The sequence below is a fragment of the Schistocerca cancellata genome, chromosome 8 (genome assembly GCF_023864275.1).
Source record: "Schistocerca cancellata isolate TAMUIC-IGC-003103 chromosome 8, iqSchCanc2.1, whole genome shotgun sequence".
NCBI classification, from domain to species: Eukaryota; Metazoa; Arthropoda; class Insecta; order Orthoptera; family Acrididae; genus Schistocerca; species Schistocerca cancellata.
This window is the reverse complement of record NC_064633.1, coordinates 376,095,358-376,120,170: the sequence shown is the minus strand read 5'-3', so window position 1 is coordinate 376,120,170 and position 24,813 is coordinate 376,095,358. Positions and strand designations below refer to the sequence as shown.

At 39.9% G+C, this 24,813-nt stretch overlaps 1 protein-coding gene across 4 annotated transcripts in view; it reads right to left on the bottom strand.

The window, feature by feature from the left end:
- Positions 1-24,813, bottom strand: part of LOC126094450 (very-long-chain (3R)-3-hydroxyacyl-CoA dehydratase) — a 174,466-nt gene that overhangs the window by 5,784 nt on the left and 143,869 nt on the right. For all 4 annotated transcript variants that reach the window (XM_049908821.1, XM_049908825.1, XM_049908822.1 and 1 more), the window contains exons 7-10: positions 17,556-17,683; positions 15,733-15,845; positions 15,474-15,596; positions 11,038-11,156 (exon numbers count right to left, since the gene is read on the bottom strand). In XM_049908821.1, the coding sequence (XP_049764778.1) occupies positions 11,038-11,156; positions 15,474-15,596; positions 15,733-15,845; positions 17,556-17,683 (483 nt within the window). The remainder of the gene's footprint in view (positions 1-11,037; positions 11,157-15,473; positions 15,597-15,732; positions 15,846-17,555; positions 17,684-24,813) is intronic.

Sequence of the window (24,813 nt, the reverse complement as noted above, 5' to 3'; positions counted from 1 at the left end):
GTTCCTTTGTTTACCAAAGTGCCACTCAATGATTCTCTGGAATATACCAGTTCCATTTTCCAGCAAGACATCACCAAGCTCTTTCACGAGTGTCTCACCACAAGCTATTTCATGTGGAATGGAAACATCTACGATCAACTGGAAAGGATTGCCATGGGCAGTGCCACTTGGCTCAGTGGTGGCCAACTTGTTCATGGAACATTTCGGAAAACAGTTGTCAGACAAGGCACCTTGTAAACATAAGGTGTGTTACAGATGCAGCAATAATACCTTCGTTTTGTGGAGCCATGGTGAGGAACAGCTTGATGACTTCCTAAGACACTGGAACAATTTCCATGCCTACATCAAATTTACCATGGAGGTAGAAAAGGACCAATGGCTACACTTCTAGATACGCTGGTCATGAGGGCTGGTGAAAACCTGGGACACAACATGTATTAAAAACCGAGACACGGACTGATACTTGCAGAAATTGTCAAACCACCAGTTGAGCCAGAAAAGAGGCATGATTAATACTATCTTAATGCAAGCAACATGTATATGTGAGCTGCAGCACCTCAGACACAAGATGTAACACCTAGAAAGTGTTCTGGGAACAATGGGCACTCTCCCAGTAACATAAGAAGTGTCACAGACTCAAACACTCAGCGGAGTGATACATCAGAAAAAGAAATGTTGGTTACGGTCTTTCTACCTTACATTCCCAGAATGACAGACAGAATCTGCTGTGTATTATGCAAATATGACATAAGGACTATTTATAAACCTACAAAGCAGAGCACCAAATGTCTCAGATTGGTAAAGGAAAAAATAGGTCCACTTGTAATATCGAGAATAGCGTGCACATGTGGAAAAGTCTATGTTGGAATGACTGGATGATCAACACCAGGATCACCAAACATAAGTGCCACTGCTGGTTGGGGCAGGTGGAGGAATCAGCCACGACAGAGCACATGCTGTGAGACTTGACCACATAGTAAAATTCCCCCGAGACAGAAGTTCTTGCTGTAGAAAAGAGCTATCACACCCAACTGTTCGTGGAAGCTATATGAATACACAAACATGACAACAGCTTCAACAAGAAAGAAGAAAGCCTCAAAATGAACAGATTCTGGGTTCCCACCCTGCAGCAATTGACTTGCAGCTAGCAAGGATAGAACTGCAGTGGTAATGACCACGGAAAATCCTCTTGTATGTTGGCACACACCTCAATCAAGCAGGTGAAACATCAGCAAAATCATCAAACTTCAGCCAAAGAACCCGAGACATACGCCAACATGCAATTTGCCAACAAGGAAGTGTAATTGACAGTCAATTGAAGAAACAGAATTTAGTGATTATTGTTTAATCACAGTGGTGTGCACAATTATTTCACTGCTCCCTTGCATATTCAATTTCTTGCATGAAGTCTCTTGAAGCAGTTGCATATATATGAAAAACTATTGTTTGTCTGTGTGCATGTTTCTCTTCTGCCATACCTAGTGAACCCTATGTTTCCCGATAAGCAAAATAGCCATAACTTAACACTGAAATTAAATCAAGTATTGGAAAGTTCGGTACAGAATAACATCAAAATGAAAAGGAGAGACTGCTGAAGAGTGTTGAGTCACAGTCAGTCACAACAAGAAAGACTGCTAAACATCTAAGCTTTTGGAAGGAGAGTGTTTTGTCTGAAACATTAAATGTTTAGCTTTTTTATTTATTTTTTTTTTCCCCTTCATAGTGGCTTTCTCGAACTCGGTGCCTCCTCTAAGTGGTGAATAGCAATCATTTCATAGAAATAGAAACAGTCATAAAAGGCAGGCTGGTTGTATCGCACAAGTGTTTCCTCTTTCTACAGCATTTCTTTGCTCCAGCCACTGTTGTATGTACACAATCACTTCATATGTATTTGAATTTGGGAGAGAACAACTCTGCACAAATTGTGGCCCTCTATATTGAAGAAAGCAAATAGTGACTGTTTATCAGGCTGACATGCTGTGGAGCCATTGCTGGCCTGCACTAAGCAGCTCTGATAGTGTTTGTCATTGCTAAGAAATGTCATATTTTTGTCGAATTACCCATAACTGCACTTTTAGTATAGTACAATAAACGCTGTGAGATTATTTTTGAAAGTACTAGAAGTGTGATTAATTTGCCACTTTTCTCTTCCTACTATTGCCACCACCTCCCCCTACGGCTCACATCTAGTGAGAAAGTGCACCTGCTGGGTGTCCAGCTAGTACTGGCATTGCTCCCCCTTCCCTATGCCCCACGCCCGATTTTCTGTCTTTACCCTTGCCATTAGGTGTGACCGGTTAGTATCCCTGTGAGGGGAACCCTTAGAAGATACGCAGGTGAGTACCACTGAAGATGCTGGCAGTCATGGTGGTTCGAACCTGTAAACTCAACCTCTGTCCAACAAATTCTCCATGCTAGTAATGTTAGAGATAGAAAGAAGTCAGAGTTTTGTTACAATAAGTTTGTTTGCCATTCCGAAAGGAATGATCACCATTGCTGGCCCAGTGAAGTCATATTCTTGCCTTTCAGGTCCAAAAACTGTTAAATGCTACAGTCTTTCATGGATACCCTAATCGTGTGTAGAGCTACATCACACATTAAATTACTCACATGTTGATACTACTCCCTAGCTCCTCCATGGTGTGACTGAGAGGGCATCCAATGTTATCTTTCTGATCAAGGGGTAAAACTAGTCCATGCAGTTGCGAAGGAGGCAGATAACAAAATAAATACTGCCTACCCTTATCCGGTTTCTTACAATCAATCATGCGGAGCTCTCATTGAAGAGCAAGGTGGGCCATGAGGTCATGAGCTAAGACCCTAGATACTGAATCCAAAACATCAACATGTTGCTATTGGTGTCAATGTTCCAGTGAAATGTGTCATCCATACAACTGTGTAACTTACGACAGAGTTGCACATGAGGGAGACAGCAAAGAACCACTCCTCCATCACCCCTTTGCAATAACTGTATAGGAGACCATGCTGTTTATTCTGCAAACATCCTGTGTATCGCAGTAAGGAGATATATATACATATCTGTGTGTGTGTGTGTGTGTGTGTGTGTGTGTGTGTGTGTGTGTGTGTGTGAGGGAGGGGGGGGGGGGTTGAGGAGTGAGGATCCCTTGGTGTTGTTCGAGAAATAGTCTTCATCCACAACGTCATCTGGCAGTTGCCAGATATGACCATAAAGACTTGTAATGTCTAATTAAAACATCACTAAGTGTTAAAGTAGCACATTTCAAAAGCTACCCTCTACATAGAGGTGGTGTTGATAGGCAGACTGGCACATTGGGGGGGGGGGGGGGGGGGGGAGAGAGGACCTAACTATTATTAGCCATTGGACTAAGTTCTCTCTCAATCACTCACCACCACCACCACCACCACCAGAAACATGGGCAGCGTGCAAGCACCAAATAACACACCAAAATTATATTTGTATCTTTAGAGTGCTAACATTGTTAAAATGTCCTGAACTAATGAAGCTTCTTCGTCCTCTGGTAGTGGTAGAATGTCAGTTTTGTGTATCATTTCAAAAGTGTTCTAGGGGAGTTAATCGAGAATGTGGATGCAGCCTTCGAACTGGTTAAGCCAGAGGAACATGAAATGTTACTGAAATTTGTGAAAGCTAAGATAATCGGTGAGGCACGTCAAGACTGCAAGTCCATGAAAGAATGGGTACATGGGAAGAAGTAAAGTGTGTTCAAGAGGAGAATTATGCGAGTAAATGCACTATAGACTACTATGTGTGCAAAATATTTCAGGCAACACAAGGACAAAGTGAGCCGATCTTGTGGGCAAGCAGAATTGATAAAATCCAAAGAGATTTCAGGGAAGCCATAAGTCAGATTACAAGTCGAGCGAATGTGAAGGTGTCAGAGATAGTAGATTCATTGACAAGAGCTTGTTTCATTCAGGGCCTAAGTAATGATAGAATTCAAACAATAGTGTGAAGTCCCAGAGATGAAATCGATTTGGCAGCAGCATGCAGTTAGCACTGCAAGAGCAAAGTGCTGCAATATTATCAATGAAAGAGCAGGGGCTGGCCCCAAGGGTAAAGTTTAACCGCAGAAGGGAGATGGTAAAGGGCTCGAAAGAATAAGCCAGAGCGCAGAGTACAGGTAATGACTGGTAAAGAGTTCACTAACTTTTGTTACAGATGTGACAAACAGGGTCACACCAAAGCAGAGAGAAACCGATGGAGGTTTACAGGAATGGAGATGTCCACAATGCAACCTACCGGGCAATTGTGGCATCCCATGCATTAGAGTAAAAGACGTAGCGTGCTTCAGGCGTAAGTGCCAGAGTCATTATGCTAAGGACTGTTACTAAGGGACCTGGCACGCCTGGAGAAAAGGCAGGGTGCGTTTTAGGAGCATGACATGCTCCTAAAATAGCGTGAACACCTCTAACTAGGTGGTCTGTTACTGAAAAATCATACATAAAATACTTGAAAATGGCCTACGGCCGAAATTTTACAAATGTACAGGAAATAAAGAGAATGGCAGCTGAAGGCTTCAAGCAATTATTCAAAAAATTCATAACAGCTGCGGACCCTATCGCAATGAAAATTATAGAGATTAAATATACTGGGAATACAGCTACAGGAATCAATGCAGGTAAGTTAAGATTATGAATCATATGTAATAGGATACAAGTGAGAATTCAGGAGGTCCACAGAATAGCAAGAGAATCAACAGCGAAACATAAGAAAGCTAGCAAGGAACAGTGTGATAGGAAACAAATAGTAACAAAATTCAAGGTAGAGGATAAAGTGTTACACCACGATGAATTGGTAAGACGCGGTTAATCTGGAAAACTAGATTCACCATGGCGAGAGCTATATGAAGTAGTACAGGTTGATACTCGGAACATAGTCATAAAGATTAAAAGAAACAAAGGTACAAGCAAACACACTGAAACAATTCTTTTAAATTTCTGCTACGGCACTCGAGCAGAAAATTGTTCAGCTCCTCATAGTGATAGCAACATAACAAATCTGTGTCAGAATATGCACCAAATGACTTTAAAGTGACACAGTTTCTAACTTCTTCAGGGTTTTACTATGAATGATAACGAACTACAAGTAGATATATACACCATTCCTTGGATATTTGTTACCTGGATTCTATAACAAAGATTTCAAAAGGCAGAAAGATAAGGTAAATCAGTGGTACAAAGTTGCAGAGACACACTAGTAGTTTCCTTTGTAACAATAACATTACAGTTATTACAGTAGTCAGCAGTATTTTCCCCAATTGAGGAAGAATTCAAGCAGATGATCAACGCCATTATGAATGCACAAAAGGGCATACTACAGCCTCACATTATCAACTCTGTCCAAATTGTAAAATATTTAAGTTTAATACATGGTGAGCTAAAAGATGTAAAGTTTCTTGTTCCTTTAGCTGAATCCTCAGGTTAAGAATAATTGACTCTGATGTTTTCATTTCTGGTAGTGTATTAGTATATGTTTCAACATCCCACTGATAGATAACAACAATTTTAACTTGTATAGAGTACTTCCACTAAAGGGATCCTGGAAATGAAAGGGTAGTATGTGTTTATACAGCCAGAAAAAGAATTGTTGCTGATAGGTGAGTCCAAAAGGCGTAGGTAAAATAAGCTTTTATAACAAATGCAAAGGGTGCAGAACAAGAGTATTCATACAAACAGATAGTGATCCACAATGACATAACAAAAAAGGATACCACGCCAGAATTAAATTTAGAATTTAATTGTGTTGTCAATGAAGAAAAGAAAAAAAAGGTCAGTGTTAAAGTTAGATTTACCTTTACAACATTAGTAACACAATTGGACAATTTAAAATCACAGGCAAACAACTGGACGAGGTCTAGCAAATGGCCAACATACAGGAGGATGGTTTGAAATACTCCACATATGTTACATATTATTCAATCACTACATATGTAATAGTGACATTAAGCATCCTAGTTACAGTAACATGTTGTAAGGGATATTTTGGGGGCACTGACTGTTGTGGAAAGATTTGCGTAACGAACACTATTGTGAACCAGTATTGGCTCGGAGACAGCTTACTGCAGAGACTGAAGACGTAGTGATTTATGAAATAATGCAAAGAACCAAGATGAGTCAGTATCATTCAGAAACAGATGTTAAGATAAAAACAACTGAAATAAATGTATCCAAGCAAAACAAGTGTGAATTATGAAATGTCAACAATCAATTATTAAGGTCTTAATGTCAATTATCAATGTGTTAATGTCAATGTACTGATGTAAAATAGTTCAACCAACATATGTAAAAGAAGCAAAACAACGTAAAATCTGCCATGTATTTTATCAAAGGTGAATAAAGACTCATAATTTATATTATTCTAAATAGTAATGCTAATTCTGCTGCACTACAACCTCCTGATGCTGCACCTATTGGCAGTCTGATCTCTGCACATGCCACCATACAGCATTTGTCTCTCTCCCCACTCCCTCCAGATTGCTGCTTGCATCCCAATTGGATGTTACATTCCAGTCTGAGATGCTGTAGTTGGTGGTGTGTGTGTGTGCGCGCGTGGTTATTTTCTGACCTGACGAAGGCTGTGCCGAAAGCTATATGTGTGTGTGTGTGTGTGTGTGTGTGTGTGTGTTTTAATTGTGCCTGTCTGCAAGTTGATGTGTCTTCTTTTTGGTAAGTAGCAATCTGTCTCTTCCTACATTGTTGTCGATTCCAATGTGCCTTTCATAGGCATCGATCTGTGGATGTGCCAAATTGTAGCTGTATTTTTTTTTTTTTTTAGTTAGAGAAGGTCCATGACACATGCTAGACGACGGGCATCCTCCGTACAATGCACAGAAGGGGGCTTTCAAACCCAATGCACAGAAGGGGGCTTTCAAACCCATCTGCCCAAATTTGGCAACCTTTTTAAAAAATGATTTTTAATGTATACGTGTCTTTGGCTCTATTTGTAAACTGTGTACTTTGGGCACCTTGCTGAGCATAAATTTATTCGCTATAGCAATTAACCCCATTATCAACTGACTCACACCAGACATCTCTGTGGACCTGTTTACTTGAGTGATGACTTTAGCACTGTCTCAACTGTATCTGCACATGGAGCACAGATGACAACTTCTCCTTTTTTCCACTAAAAAACTGATTGCATGTGTTTCTGGCAATGAAAGGACTGTCTTACACCTATGCCTCAATGGTCTTCTGCATACTGCAACCATGAAATTCTTGGACTACAGTAATGCTCAACAAGAAACTATTGCTTCTTTTTCTGTAACTGCCCTGACCGCCTGTAAGAGGCAAGTTCTGTTTCTTTGTTGGTTCCAGGAGTTTGTTTTCTTTCTTTCTTTTTTATGATGCTTCATCTTGCATTACTTGCTACATTCCTGAGAAGTGAGAGTGCTAACCAGCACCCATTTCTAAAACAGTGGCAGTTTTTTAAAACCTTATGTTTTAATATCTGTTTGTCACACGAGTTATTGGAGGTTTTAGCATATAAAGCACAGACTATGGAACATATTCTACTCTACACTCCCCACAGGTTGTGTAATTTGCGTAAATAATGGGCCTCTGATTTGCGTATGCAGAGGGGTTCCATACGATTTACATCAGGTGAATTTGGTGAGTTCACTGTAATGCTCCTCAAACCACTGTGACATGGTTCTGGCTCCGAAACATGGACAATTATGCTGCTGAAAGATGGTATCACTGTCTGGGAATACATCAAGCATGAAGGGATGCAGGCCGTTTGCTGCTGTCAGTGTGTCTTCTATTACTGCCAAAGGCCCCATGCAAATGCAGGAGGATGTCTCCCATAGCATAATACTGCATCCATGGGATGCTACACATTTGCAGTCACCATTCACCTCAATGATGGCATTTGTGGAAACGACCCTCAACTTAGTGCAGCAAAAATGCGATTCACACAAATACAGGGTGAGGCAGTGAAACGGCACGATTTTGTAAAACCACCAAAGATTTATTTACAAGTAAAATCATAATAGTTGAACATGGATCTCAAGTACAAGAGTGGAAATTAAAGATTTAACTTAAAAACAATCATTTTTTAAATATGGTGTCAGTGAGGTGTCGTCCTTGGTTTTGCACACATTGTCTAAGCCTGAGATGAAATTGTCCCATGACGTTTCGTAGCATCTGTACTGGAATGTTGTTAATTTCCTGTCGAATTCGCTCCTTCAGGTCTTCTTTTGTTCTTGGTGGATTTTCCTGGAAGACTTTGCACTTGAGGTAGCCCCAAAGAAAAAAGTCTGGTGCCGTCAGATCTGGTGAATGGGCAGGCCAGGGGAAATCGCCATTCCTGCTGATTAGACGTCGTGGAAATGCAAGTCTGAGCAATTCCATTGAGACATTAGCAGTATGGCTTGTTGCACCATCTTGCTGGAAGAGTGTTTCAGCATCCGGATCATGTCGATCAATTCCAGGCAGACGAAAAATGGTCAACATGTCAGCATAACGGTAAAGTCACTGTGTTGCCATCTTCATCTTCAAAAAAATAGGGCCCCACGATTCCACGAGATGACATTGCGCACCAGACTGTTACTTTTTCAGAATGGAGAGGTTTTTCATGAAGTTCGTGCGGGTTATCCGAGGACCAATATCTGAAGTTTTGCTTATTTACGTACCCACTAAGATGAAAGTGGGCTTCATCACTCATCCATAAGTTATGCACTCTTTCTTCATTTCGTTCAATAACGTTAAGCATTGACTGGCAAAAGCGTATACGGTTATTGTAGTCATTACGTTTAAGGGCTTGCACTACCTGAATTTTGTATGGATGATAGTGAAGGTCACTCTTCAAAATCCGTCTTACTGATCGATTGCTGAGACCAAGTTCTGCGCTGTGCCGTCTCGCGGATTTTCGCGGACTTCGTCCCAACGCTTCGCGCACACGATTAATGTTCTCGGGTGTCCGGATTGTTTTTGTGCTGCCGCCTCTTTTCTTTGTTGTGCTAGCAGTAGCTTCAAAGGTTTTAACCCAAAGGAGAATGGCTTTCCTTGATGGCACGGGAGCCCGTGGCGGCAGGTTGAATTCACGACGAAAGGCGCGTTGAGCACCAACCACACTATCCGCGTTTTTGTAATATGCCTTTACGGCATATGCACGTTGCGCACTCGACCAACGCTCCATGGCTACTGAAACTTCCACCACTCTAGACGCCCAAGGTCACTTCCCCCACTCTCGCAACCCCCCTCCGCGCCCGACAACCACTATCGAAATCGTGCCGTTTCACTGCCTCACCCTGTAGCTGACATGTTTCCATTGACTGACCATCGAATCCCAATGGTTCCGGGCCCGACTACAATCATAAGTGATGAGTCGTTGGGTCAATATGTGAACATGTATGAGTGGTCTGCTGCACAACTCCATGTTCAACAATGAACGGTGTGCTCTGAAACACTTGTGCATGCCCAGCATTGTGCTCTTTTGGCACAGATACCATAAGTCACTCTCTGTCCTACTTTACAGAGCAGACAAGCCTCCGAACCCCACGTTCTGTTAAGAGTCGTGGACATACAACCATTTAGTACCTAGCTGTTGTTCAGTGTCCTCCTACCTCTTTCCACATATGCTCACAACAGTAGCACGTAAATGTGTGACCAGCTTGGCAGTTTTTGAGATACTCATTCACAGGCTCCACATAATAATAATCTCCCCTTTGTCAAAGTCACTTATCTCAGTGGATTTCCTAATTTGCAGCCCATATCTTCGCTAGGGTGATACACCACTTGTGTCTTCTCTGCTTACATACTTTTGTTACTGCAACGCCACCAGGAGGCATCCAATATGGTGGGCAGTGGTCATAATGTTTTGGCTGATCTGTGTACGACCTCTTCAGTTTTGCACTAAAAATAAAAAAAGGGGGTATTAAATCATAAAGTGCCTTTGACTTCAGATGTTGGGTCGCAAAATCATGCGACACATGCCTTGGCCAACAGTACTATTCTCCCATTTTGTCTATTCCATTTGTGTTGACCATTTTGCATTCATTTTAGGTATTAGCACATGTATGGTGACAACTATTTTGCAATTGTAACATTCATTAAGGGTGTTAAAATGTAAAGAGCAGATACTAGGTTAACAATTTATAGAAATATTGTTGTGTGTACACAAATGTTTTGAAAGAGCATAAGTTATGTTATGGAACAGCTGGAGACACATCTAACGTTTATGGCACCAGAAACACATGAAGGTCTTTATAGGGGTTACAGCAGCTTTATAATGCCTCATGGTACACTGAGATGCAGTTGTAGATTAAAGGGTGAGAGACCTAGAAACTGCAAAGAGTGAAAGGAGCTGCCACCATCATTTGTAGCAAGATCACTATTACAGATGGAATCATGTACAACATTTTTATCAAATACTTATGAAATGTTATAAATGTCACTGAGAAGAGATCACACCATTTGAACATGTAAAAAGTGAATGCTTGATGGTGAATGGATTTCATGTTTGCAACGGTTATAAATTGTATATCCATGATGTAAACTATTACCACACTGGGCAGTTTGTGTTGTGACCCTGAATAGAAAAAGGGAAAGAAATATGTAGATCCTTAGAAAGTGATGATTTTATTGAAGAAAATCTGCTCATGACACCTAACCCTATAACACAGGTCTTGCACTATGTGAAATAATTCACCACCCATCTCCGCTCCTCCAAACTGAAAGAAAAAACTAAATATCACTAACTCTTATCCTGTTTATTTTGGAGGTAATTTTAAAACAAATCTCAAAGAATTAATTTGTGTTGGCTTTCTGACTGATTATACGAAGAGCCATCTGATATATCTGAAAAGATAAGAGCTACTTGTGACTGACACGCAAAAAAAAAATATTACACAGTATCAGCCTTTAATGGATTTTTTCATAATACAATTCATATTTCATTTTTTAAAACAATAGGCAACTTCACTTAACACTTAAAGTTTTCACCCACTGTACTGAGAACAAATCACACAGAAAAGTACTACACATTAAAATAATTATGAAACAAGTATTTAACTACGTGTGTTTATATTTATAACATACCTGGGAAAAACAGGACCAGTAAATAAACACGTATCATAGTAGGGAAATGGAATGCGAAATTTAATGAATTTGGAAGAGAAACTGTAAACTTCTGAGTCTCTTCAAAGTATGGAATGTTCCTGGAAAATACAAAGCTTTTGTCAGTGTCAACTGGCTTTGGTTTAAAATGACAAGTCAATGTGACATTATTATATATTGAAGTACTGCAAACCAACATATGAATATTTGTTATTGTAATCTTGATTTTATAGATATATTTACCTATTTTTCAGCAAATTCAACCTTTATAAGGTGTTTCCATTTTAGAGCCTTTACCCTTTCCAAACATCCTCAACTCCAGTTATACTGCTCTTGTGCCTTCACTTCTATGCAGATCTTTCTTAGTGAGACTTCGGAGTAAATTTTCCATAGCTCTCTGAGCTGTTCATAGTTTTCTTTTGAAAAGCTTGTTAAAAATCAAAGTTGCACTACCATAAATTGGTATGAGACGAACACTGTTAGAAAACAACTTTTCGTTCAGTTTGTTGGCTTATTACATTTTAAAATAGTTGCATTTCTTCTATGAGCACTCCAACCTAGCTTGATTCCAGATAAATATATACTCATTAACATATTTTTGGACAGCTGTTGGTCAATGTTATGTCAATGTTATTTGTCATGAAGTTACACACTTGTGCATAATATTTGTTTTGGACAGATGTATCTTAAGGCCCACTCTTTTTGAAACTATCTGATAAATCCTTTATAGAGGATTACAGTTCTGTCATATTGCTGAATAGGACTACTATATTAAATCTCAGTTGGTGAGTCTTTTCCCACTTATTCTAATACTTTTTCTTTCCAAGTGATTTTGAACATAGCCATCTTGAGGATGGTTATAAATAGTTTTGGGGGGTATAGTGTCACCCTGCTTTACTCATCTTTCAATGGAAAATTACTTTTTGTGTTTTCTTAGGCTGGCAGAAGTCATCGAGGTGTCACAGATATTACATACGAGGTGCTATGAACCATTAGGGCCTATAGCCCACCAACAATGATTTTGTGATTGTAGCACGTATGCATTCTCCTGACATCTGCTGATCCTATGGTGAGCCAGATTAATCAGTGCTGGAGATAAACATTGTATAAAAGAATGTTTGTAAAAAGCTGCCTCACTAGTTTCTGATATTTGCCTCCATATGGATCCAGTGGCGGTGTGTTTTTGGTCCTTGTACCTCACAAGTTTGTGTGCTTTGTTTCCAGACCTTGTTCGGTCAGTGCTTGTGCAACAGCAGTGTGGCTGACACACTCTTCAAAGTCTATAAAAGCTATGCATAGATGCATTTCATATTCATTGGTTCACCTAATTATTTCATGCAGGATGTGTTTATGGCCAATTCTGCCATAAACAATGTGGAATCCAGCTTCTTCCACAATAACAGTGATGATACTTGTCAAGAATTTAGTCAAAACATTATATATAACAGGGAGTAAACTAAAGGGACAATAATTCTTCAAATTGAGAATACTTCCTTTTTTGTGTAGAAGGATTTCTCTTTGTTCCAGGAGGCAGGGATGATGTCCATTTGTATATAAGCAATAAAGATCTTAGTCGGATATTTTTCTGTTTCTTCACCAATAAGCTTAAGTACGCTCTAAGGAGAAAAAAAGAAGGAGTTATTCAAATGGGACTGAAATCTCTAGATGTGATGTACATGTATGGTCAAACAGGAGTGATTACCATTTCAGAAAATTGGACGATTCACAAACTGAGCAAGTTAGTAATGTATTTATTCACCTCTGGCACTTATGCAAGCAGTTATTCACCTTTTTTTCCTTGACATTGATTGATAGAGTTGTTGGATATCATGCCAAATTCTGTCCAACTGGCACATTAGATCTTCAAAATCCTGAGCTGGTTGGAGGGCCCTGCCCATAATGCTCCGAACGTTCTCAAATGGGGAAAGATCAAGCGACCTTGCAGGCTAAAGTAGAGTTTGGCAAGCACGAATACAAGCAGTAGAAACTCTTGCAATGGGGGGGAGGGGGGGGGGGGCGACCATTATCTTCCTGAAATGTAAGCCTAGGATGGCCTGAGATGAAGGGCAAAAAGAACAGGACATAGAATACTGTCACCATACTGCTTTGTTGTTTTTGGTCTGGAATCCTATTGACTGGAGTAAAATTTTCTTCAGTGATGAGTCCCATTTCAAATCGAGCCCCGATAATGAGTGGAAACGTGTCTGGAGATATTCTGGACAGTGGTAGGATATCTACCTGACTTTTGCTTGCCGTACAGTTTTACTGCTTGAGAACAAAAAGTGATTATCTGGGTTATCTTTTCTTTCAATATTAGGACTGCTTTGGTAGTCATCCGCAATACTCTTACAGCACAGCGGCACGTTGGCAATGTTCTATATGCCCTGTTTTGTTGCACTTCATGACAGGCCATCCAGGGCTTACCTTTCAGCAAGGTAGTGCCTGCCCACAAGTGGCAAGAGTTTCTACTGTTTGTCAAATTCTACCTTGGCCACAAAGGTCGCCGAATCTCTCTGCAATTAAGAATGTTTCAAACATTGTGGGCAGGGTCCTCCAACAAGATCAGGATTTTGGTGATATAATGCGCCAAATGGACAGAATTTGGGACGGTATCCTTCAGGAGGGCACCAACAACTCCTATCGATTAATGCCAAGCCAATTATCTGCTTGCTTAAATTTCATTTACAGCTTACCTTATTTCTTTTGGGACTTGTGCAAATGAAAATGACGAAGGTGGTCTTAGTGGCTCATGCATTTTTTGACAGTTTGCTGCAGAAATTCCTTATATGGCTCTAGAATTTCTTCCTTATCTGCATGTTTTATCACTTTTGATTGCTATTTCTTTTTTAGCAGTCATTAAGATTTTAACTTTCATACAGCTCCTTTTATTCTCCAGTGCTAATTTTATTGAATCTTTTTAATCTGCTTTTTATTTTCTTCCTTATTCACTTGCATAGTTCTGAGTATTCTATTTCATCTCTTTGGTAAAAAGGCCTTGGTTGTTTAATAGTGAAGTGCAACAGAATAAATGGCTTTGCAAAGTTGAGTAAAATTTTGAAGTCTTACTTTGGTAAGTCAAGAGGTGAAGCAAAGCAGATCAGTGTGCAGCAGCCAGGCTGCATGCCAACAACAGACAACCACTGATGTTGTATGTAATATGGACACAAAACAGAGTTAATTGCTACACAGCAGAACAACAGAGAGAACAGGATGCCACGATTATGATGCCCATGCAGAGTGGAGTAAGAAACCATTAGCTGGACATAAGAATAACTACTCGGCACACTGACTCCACAGAATATGTCCACCACCGCTCCTGAAAGGCGATGTTAAGACATCTTTCAACAGCGACCAGATGAGCTGATCAGACAAGAAAAGCAGATCAAGTAATGTCATTGTTGCCTCACATTAGCATAGCACACTGGCCAGACCTGTATAAATATTACTCCTACCCTGGTGGCAGATCTACATAGTTGCAGTTGTCCAGTGTGGAGGTTGGACTTGTCTCAGGCTGTTGCCTGCTTTTCTAGTTGCCTACAGTCTTTGATGGAGTAGCAAGTCCCATGTGGGTAGCAGCTGCCTGCCGCCGCCCCCCCCCCCCCCCCCCCACCAATTCCTTACTCTGGAGAAGCATGAAGTCCTTAAAGGTGATATAACTCTGACAAGGGTTTTGATTGGGCTCAAACAAGTTAAATCCTCATCCTTTAATTGTTTGGAAAAAACTTGCATGTAGAGATTTCATGTTGGACACACTGGTTTGATGTTGCACAAAGGGTACTGGATACGTCTTTGTACAAAATAATCAAAATGTGTCTGTAGAATTACTCAAGAAAATTAGAAGTTGCAGTGTTGAATTTCCTTCCAGCAAGAAGCAATCAATGAGTGGATGAAGCCTTTCATCACTGTATCCAATGCGATGGTGAACAAATTGGGAGGTTAAAAAGAATCACATTAAATCTTCTTTAATTAATACATGTCTAACACAAATGGAACACTACAATGGTTCAGATTGCACTTGCAGTACTTGCCCCCTTATAACTTGCTGAGTTGGTTTTCGGATTGGTGAAAGGCAAGGGCATACGACCACAACCAACAGGACTATTCCAAGACATTCGTGATGTGTGTTCAGCTAAAATTACAGACTGACAAAGTGGAAGGCACAATGCATGGAATGGACCATGATCTATGGGTTTTAACATAGAAAGAAGAAGATGAGACTCTGACACCATCACAGACTGAACACCCATAATAATTACCTCTCTAAAGCATCTTATCATACCAAGAATGCATTAGCAAAATATTGTTCAAAGTATAGCTTGGCAGCAACAATTGCAGATAAATCAAATGGCTCTGAGCACTATGGGACTTAACATCTATGGTCATCAGTCCCAATTGCAGATAAATGATTTGTAACTTACCTTAACATAATTATTCCTTCACAAAGGAATCCTAGTGGATACAGCGGGATCCACATTGTGTACCGCAGCCATGTTAAAACTGGTAAGTTTGTTTTGTACACTTGAGATATGTAATATGGATATCTAGAAGGAAAAGTCATAACTCAAAGTAAGTACACCGATATGATTTAGAAATATGAGGTATAGAGAAAGTGAATATGTAGGTTTGCAAATAAGAGGAAAATCTCTCTAATTTTAAATAAATCAATAAAAAATTTACCTTACAACTTCTATGGCACTCCAGATAAAGAATAAGTAAAAAATAACTGGTTTCTCTTGCATTCGTTCTTCAGCATCAATCAAGGCAAACAACACAAATCCTCTTCCTGAAACCTAGTAACATTGAAACACATGTACCAATATTAGTACAGAAAGGCAGAAACAACCGACACTAAAGATGGGGGACCTTCATAGTATGTAGTGTATGAAGCTTAGCTACAGATGGTCAAAATGGTTGAACAAACCACCATTGGAGCCGCACTGCAGCCAGTAAACTAAAGACAAAATTTTAACAAGAAAAAGAGTCACTTTATGGTAGTGTGGTGTCTGAATGATTCACTTCTCTTTAATTAACACTGTTACCAACTCTTCTACAATGTACAATTAAGATACATACAGAATTATCTATTTTCACAGTTTATATCTCTATGATGATCTCTAATTTTAAAATGGTGAATAAATATTGAGGTAAGGAGTTGCAGCACCAAAAGTTACAAATGGACATTCTGTCATTTTTGTCCAGTACTTCTGCTCTGAAAGCGTGAATGTTTGAGAGTTAGTACACAAAGATGAACCACAACACATAATTAGGACACACACACAATGCTTATGAGTTGCAAAATATATATCATGTATTCTAGGTGTTAAGTTACCTTAATATTGGTCACAGGCAAATTTAACCGTTTCAGCCGTACACTGTTTGATTGACTACTATGTCAATGCTATTAGTAGCTCACAGTAAAGAGAGCCTGTGCAGTGGCATGTCTCTGTGATGGTCATGAAGATACAAATTGGGGGAAAGTTAAACACTGTATCAGCACAGCCTATTCTTCACAGCAAGCGCTAGCAGAGACGCCAAACATTCCCCGCTTCTAACAGATGAAGAGTGTTTCGGACTGGAAGTTAATGAACAATATTTGTGAAGAATTTGGCGATTAACAACTGTGTGCTAGCATCTCTTAGTTGGTGAATCTTCATGGTAAAAAAATTCCTGTTATATTTCTCTAGAAATTAATACTGCATCACAGAACAGGGCAAAAAAAGGAAATGTGTTGATTTTATTTTTCGTAAGGAGATATACAACACAATTAATTGAAAGAAGAGAGACAAATAGAGTTGGGAACATAACAAGAAAAAGTAAATTGAAACATTCACGGGAAAGCAGCAAGACATTGCTTCTTAATGGGAGAAGTTCAAGCTGGAGGGGGAGGGGGAGAGAGAGAGAGAGAGAGAGGGAGAGAGGGGGGGGGAGAGATGAAGGGCCAGAGCAAGAAAACACATGCTTACATGCTAGACTGTTTAATGGAAAGAAACAAGTACCTTTAAAGAAAGGTGTTCAATCTGTGGACCAGAATCTTTTCCTGCTGTTTTGCAGTCGACAATGCTGTGTCCTACTATGCAGTAGATTCAATTGCCGCAACACTTTGTCCACAGCAACTGTGCAACGGACACCTTGGCAGTTCATCCACAGTAACAGTGACCAGACAGAGCACTGGATAAGCATTACTTCACCTGAGTGTGCTGCTAACAACAACCACAGTAGCACTGCCTACATTGCTTTTCTGTTTTTAATGAGTACTGGACAAACAATCTGCCATTCTCTTGAGCACACTCTGTAGCTCCTACTATTTCAGACATGTCAAATGCAGTCAACTGACCACCACCACACACAAGTTGAAATTACATGAACCAAATGCCTTCTCTCAGTTTTATTTCGATATGGGTGATACCAAGATCCCTATTTGCAAGAACAGATTTTTTATCTAATGTTGCTGACATCTCAATTTTTTTTTATAAAGCTTAGAAGTTAGGTGAAATGTATACCTGCAGCATTGGTGCTAATATTCCTCCTTTGGTGTAACCAAATAGTGGATGCATAATTTCCATAAACTGCATAAGCTGACAGAATTTCATTGCACTTCCAACAGCTTGGTAAGTTCCTTCCATGGAATCTGCCACAAAGAACACATAGTTTTATAGCAAATTTACAATGTGCTTTTCATTGTGCTGTATTTTATTCATAATGCTGATAGTAGGACAGCAGGGATAAGGGTTTAAAACAAAACTGTGACATTATTCATAACTTTACGGAATCATTAATCTGATCTGTATGTGCAGAAGTTATCACTGGTTTTGGGAAAATAGTGAAATCTTTCAGGATCCACAGAAAGATGAACAAATTTTGAGAGATTTGATACACGACAAAATTACAAAGTGAAAGAAAACGAATATACTGTAGAAGCCAGATTTTAGTTTGTGATTCAATATGCTTCCTTTCTAATTCAGTTGTGCTGCTATCCCATTCCACTTCCTCCCCCTCTTGTCCTTACACCTTTCCTCACTGTTTTCATTAACAAAAATCAGTGGTTCTTTTCAAATACTGAGTTACATTCTTCCAAGCAACATGTATTTTTATTTCACCTTTGGATACAGTCGTCAACCAGATTCAATTTCCTGGATTTCTGGCAAGTGTTAGACACAACCAAATTGCAGACTGTGAACTGAGGTCTTTAGCATATGGAATAGTTTCTGAAATACACGAGTAACTAAAAGCATTTTGAGTGGTAAAACTCAGTACACTGTCCTGAAAGGGGACTGTTAATTAGGGACGATGGTAATTTCAGGAACATCCCAAGGAACTGTGATAAGCCTACTTCCATTCACCATATCCATACAGTGTCAGATAAGGTGAACAGGAATTAGATTACTTGCTGATGCTGTGGTTATGCATGGAAAAATGTCTTCACTGGGGGGACTGCAGGGGAGCTCAGAATGAGTTGGTTAAATTTCAATTTTACGCAATTAATGTCAGCTTGCTTTAAATACACATTAATACGAAAGGGTGGAAAAAACACTCCTGTAATATTCACAGTAATAATGCTCGACACAGTCAGCATGATTAAATACCTAAGCACAATGTTTCACGGTGAGATGGAATGGAATGAGCTCATAAGATAATTTGTAGAGAAGATGAATGGCTTAGTTATTGGGAGAATTCTATGAGGCCATAGCATAGCTATGAAGGAGACCCTATATACAGAGCACTTGTGTGGTTAATCCTTGAGTACCATACCAGGTCAAATTGAAAGAAGACCACTGAATGAAGGGAGGAAAAAAAAACTGCAACCAGCCACATTTTTTGATAACCGCTTTATTTTGGCAGAAGTAGTTTCACACCTGAGCTCATCGAAAGATGACAGCTACGATTTCTTCTATAAATTTCACTTTATTTTGGTCCTATAATACAACAGAATGTTCACGATTTCCTTGTTTAGAAAAGTGTATACATTACACACAAGGTCTTTACATTTTACTTACTCCAGGAAAGGTCTTCTTTCTATGCATTACAGCATAGCAGTCTGCATCCGTGATATGACGCCTGCAAAACATGAGTTTGACTAAAGGCAGGATGGTGGATATGTATTTCGTATGGTGTCACTTTTATCAATGATTTGATTAGTTGAACCAAAGAACAACAAAGGAAGACATCAAAGCCAAACTGTGGACGAGAGCAGAGTTGACCACCCAGTAGTGGAACACACTACTGAGCACAACATGCTCAAGTTCAATGGCCATTTCACTACTCGTGCCACATGGATTCTTCCCACTAGCACCAGCTTTTGTAAATTACAAAGATTGGAGTCATGCCTACAACACATCCTTCATCCCTGTAATCTTCATGGCTTGGATCTCCGTTAATCCACATACACTACCCAACAGACTCTTTTCTCTGTCCTGCATCCCCTTTTAATCCACTCCTCTAGGTCATTGTCGTCCTGCACAGCATAAACTCAACAGCTCCAATAGCCCTGTGTCGCATTCCTACCCTGTGAACTTGCTGCCTTTCCTCCCGCATTCCTATCTTGCAACCTTGCTGCCTCCCTCTAAGCCATCAGTGACCCTTCCCCAATCCCACTCTCCCACTTGCAGTCTCTTTTCTCCCTCTACTCCTATCTGACACAATATTTAATTCCAGTCCACCTGTCCTTGCCAAACTGCAGTCCCGGCACTGTGTTTTCAGCTGCTGGCACAATCTAGCTGAACAATGTGTGTGTGTGTGTGTGTGTGTGTGTGTGTGTGCGCGCGCGCGCGCGCGCGCTTATGTGCCTGCACCACTTAATAATCCGTCCAAAAGCTAGCCTTTATCATATTGATATAGATATGAACTAGTAAACTTACTATGAGAAAAACAAGAGTCATATATGCAGATACTTTAATTATGCAGGGCAAGAGAGGTTAAAAGACTCTTTGCCATCTTGGCTGTATTACGATCATATTCATTTACTTTCCATGGTCAGCCGATTCCAGCAATGTGCCATTTCCAAGTGCTTACTCGTAACATGTATGTTTGTCATTTACACATGTAACTGCTGTCGGAGTAGACTCATGTGAGAATGATGACAGCAGTTTGATATTTAATTGGTGAATGTACATGTTATGAATAAGCAACTGAAAACTACACATCGCCTTAATCAGCTGACTGTGTGAAGTAAACGACCGATTGTAATACAATCATGGAATTGTCTTTATTTAAATTTGTGGCTTTGGCACCTGATACGAGAAAAACTTAATGGCAGTAGAAGTGATAGGGGCTCACATGTGTTTGATAGAATTTTGAGTACTGGATGAATGGAAACTAGCCCATTTAACACAAATACCTAAAAGGTTCTAAGAAGAGATATAATAATTATTGGGGTATTAGTGTAACTTCAGCTACTGGAAAGCACGAGTTCAAGGTAACTGTTAGTTTGAAGACCATAGGTTTTCTCCTATTGTCTAACCTATGAATGGACTTGTCCCGCCAGTTATAAGGGGACCTACAGTTTAACATGGACTATAAAATGTGACAACTTTGCATTTTTCACACGCAAATTGTTACAAAATGTAAAGTAAGTCTTAAGATGTATAATACACATACCACTGGCAAAAAAAGTGCATCAGTGCAAGTGACAGACTTACACAGGACAGTACAGGAGGGCAATTAATGTCATTGTCAAACATGCCGGGCTGGAGACAAACCAGGAACCATGTTAACCGTGGAGTGTTGCAATATTCGCAGCAGTTGTTCACCTCCAAAGCCAGTTTGCCATGGCCTACGGAACACTGTCTGTGTCTGCGATGTGGTTAGCATTCCACGACAGTGTTAAAGCAAGGGCATATAGCAGGTCTGTGTGAGGCTGGGTGGCCATACTGCAGAATTGCACTACTCATGGAGAAAGAGCTTTCCACAGTGCATCTGTGTTGTTATCTGTGGTCAGCAGAAGGGCACATGCCCACCAACCTGGGTCCGGACAATGGCAACACATACATGCTTACCACAACCATCACATTTTATGAAGTGCCATATCACACCTCACTGTGACTTCACGGCAAATTAGGGACACTGTTGCTCCATGTACTGGCAACCTTTTCAGAATAAAACATGTGACATAAAAACAGAAAATGTGGAATAAAGAAATGTATCTAGTTTTTACTAATTTGGAGAATGTATGTGATAAGTCTCGGTAATAAACTTGCTTAGGAAGTTAGGAAAATATAGACTGAATAGAAAATATATATAAGCAGTAAGAAATTTATATCAAGGATGAAACTGGAAGATCAGTTGTTTACAACAATGAGAATATCCAAAGGCCTATGTAAATGTTGCTGCTTATCGCTAACCCTTGTTGAGATGAAGCTCAAAAAGATTAGAAAAGGAACTGTGAAGGAGTGGAATTAAAGACAAGAAGATGATTTTTTAAAATATAAACTCTGATACTTGGGGATGATTGACTGATAAATGGTTTTAAAATGCAAGCACATGCTCAAAATTTGAGCTAGGGGTGGATGCAACTCATGTCAGTTTCATGGAGAATGACGAGATAGCTTTTGAGGTTTCATGAGAAATACCTATGCCTACACTTTCTACTAATCAATATCTGTTATACATTCTAGTTTCCTTTAAAATGATAGTAAGTTGATGTGCAGGATGTGAGTTTAGTTTGCTAAAAACAAAAATTCTCTGAGAGAGGGAGAGCTGCCTTCCTTTGTCATTCACTGGATATGGACTTGACCAGATTCCTTTCCTTTTTTGTAATGAAAACCTAATGGATTCAGACAGGCTGCTGCCCATTACTGTGGAAGACAAGCTGAAAGCTCAAGTCACAGAAGTACTGAAAAAGGTAGGTAATAAACAACTACGAAAGCAAGGAGGAATATAAAAGGCTAGTCTGCTGCTCTGGCAGGCAGTTCTATCTTTAGTGGTTTCATACGAGATGCAGCACAAAATAAGAGGTTAAACAAAGATGAAATAGCTGTAGAAATGTAGCACAACATAGGGAGGTGTGCTGGTCAGAAGAAGCGAAGGACTCTTGAGGCTAGTTCTGCGGTTGGCAGTTTCCATACCTGATTAGCAGTATAACAATTACTGTACAATACAGACAGAATATTACCGTCACAAAATGTTATTTTATGTTTTCCCAAACAAATTATGGAAAACAGGATGCATATAAAAATATAGAGTCAGGCCACTCTTCTGTTATGGACAACTATACATTCACATTGGACAACTATACACCCACCTAGATCTATAGTGATTTCATCTGAGGTGTAAAACATGGGAAGAAGAAGAAGAGCAATGGTCAGACAGTAATAAGAAGTAGTAAAATCCAGTGATGTTTGGGAGGTGCACTCGTTGAAAACAGCTGGAGACTTCTAGTGGTGTATACTGTAGCAGTAGGTCAAGCCTCACTATTCACTGCAAAGCAGTGACGTCTGGGCACTATAGAAGCTTATGGACCATTGAAAAAGGAGGATTAGAATGTGATCAGCAAGCCCATTATCCAAAATCTCAATTTGACATATAATCAAATAACCTGCATAAGCAGAGATGTTCCAGAAAGAAGAAGATGAAGAAGAAAAATTGAAAGGGGGGTGGGAGAGGGAGGAATGTAATCAAACTCCTAATACCATGGGGGTTCGAAGAAAGATCATATATGATCAATATTAATTGATTCCTAGAGTTGGTTTACTGCCAGTAGACTGCTCACAGTGTCACTGCAGATTAGGGAATTCTCATGAGTTCAGGTGCAAGTATTACAGAGAACATGGGCAATGGCAACTAATTCTGCTGTAAAAACACTACAACTGTATGGTATGAAGTGTTCATGATACCCAGAAAGTGTGGGAGCATAGCCAATGTGACTGTTCACCTCTGAGCCATCAGTATAGAGAAAGAAACACTGAAATGCACAGGGGTTTACTAATTTCTTGATCTGAAGGATAAATCTAGGCAGACTGTTGGATGAGGAATGCACAATGGTGTGTGTGTGTGTGTGTGTGTGTGTGTGTGTGTGTGGTGGGGGGGGATTTGTTAAGACACCGGACAAACAGGTTAAAAAGGAAGAGAAGGAGATCTGACAAACTGATACGTGGAGTGGCTGCACCCCAGAAGCTGTGACAGGCAGCAGAGAGTGTGGAGATTCCACTGACATTCTTTTAAAGCTGGCAAATATGTGGTAGTCTTGCCAATCAAGCAACAAATACAAGTCCAAAAAACAGATATGACTCTACCGCTTACAGCAGTTCATTACAGAGGTAAAGTTCTGGATGTGAAAGAGAAGTTCTACATTGGCAGAAGCGTGTAACATGTTTTGGCAGTGGGAAGTTAGAAGCCATTTGTGAAGGTCCACAATTGTGCTTTCCTTGTGGCACCCTGTAGCTGGAATTCAACAACACTCATGGTTGAAGAACTTTAGCAAATACGAAAGTCATCAACACAGAGAGATGGTGAGAGTTATGTTGTATTGCCCATCTTTCTCTGTGGCTTACCTCTATTTTTCTCAGAATTTCAACATCTTGCATCATTTTATACTGTCGTATGCATCTTGATTTTTCCTCTCTCATTCCCATTACCAAGCCCATATTCTCCCATAATGCTTTCTTCTAATCATTCCCCTACAATCACAATCCAGTCTCCAATGACTATTAGACTTTCATCTCCCTTCACAAACTGAAATACCTATTCAATATCTTCATGTACTTTCTCTATCAACTATCGCTGTCAGTATCGATTTGCCGTCAAATCTATGAAAACAACCCAATCACTGAACTCACTGCCCTACTATCCCATTCAAATGGGTCCTGCTTCTGTTATACCATTTTATGCTGCTGCTGATATTCATCTGATGAAAGAGCCTTATCTTTTTTCCATTTCATTTCATTTCACTGATCCAAACTACATCTCAATTGAAGCTTTGCAGTTCCCTTTTCAAATGTTCTAGCTTTCCTAATATGTTTAAACTTCTGACGTACAACTAGTTATTCAATTCTTTTCTTATAGTCACTGCCCCCTTGGCACTCCCCTCCTGGAGATCCAGATAGGGGGAAAATGCAGAATATCACAACACTTCTTCAATTATAGGCTGCATGTGCTGTGGATATACATTATGCGTCTTTAATGCAGTGCTTTGCATCACCTCCTGCATCCCCATGCCGTTGGTCACTGCCAATTATTCTGCATTTCTGGTGCTGTTTCCCACCCCATGGGCAACAGAGAGTGTCCTGAAATTCTGTTTCTTCCTCTGCCCTCTACAAGGCTGTTGGAAGAGCAACAGGGGAATCAATATTTGAATAAAAATCAAAGATGCTATCCTTTGATCATGGGTCCTAAACTAGGGACATATCTTTCTTAGCATTACTCCCCTAGTTTTTTGTAGACATGGAGTTTTTTTGTAGACAATAAGATTTGGTACTGAGTGTGACACATTGTTTGCTTACCTGTGATCTCTGAAAGCCATGGCAATTAGAAGATCCCAAGGAAAGCAGGATAGTTATTTAGCTGCTTATAGTATTGCATTAGTTGTATTTTGTAGTATGTCTTGACTTTGCATTGTGTGGAAGCATCAGGTGGTGTAATGGCATTGAAAGCATGCCAATGGGCTTTCTTGAGGTCCCCTTGTGACAGGTGCTCAGTCAGGTAACTGTGTGGCAGGGACAATCAAGGAATGATTAATCTCAGACAGGTCATTGTCTACCATCCAATAGGTTGAAGGGAAGAGACTAGAGATACAGACTGAAGGTCAATGGCTGAAGATGTTCCATG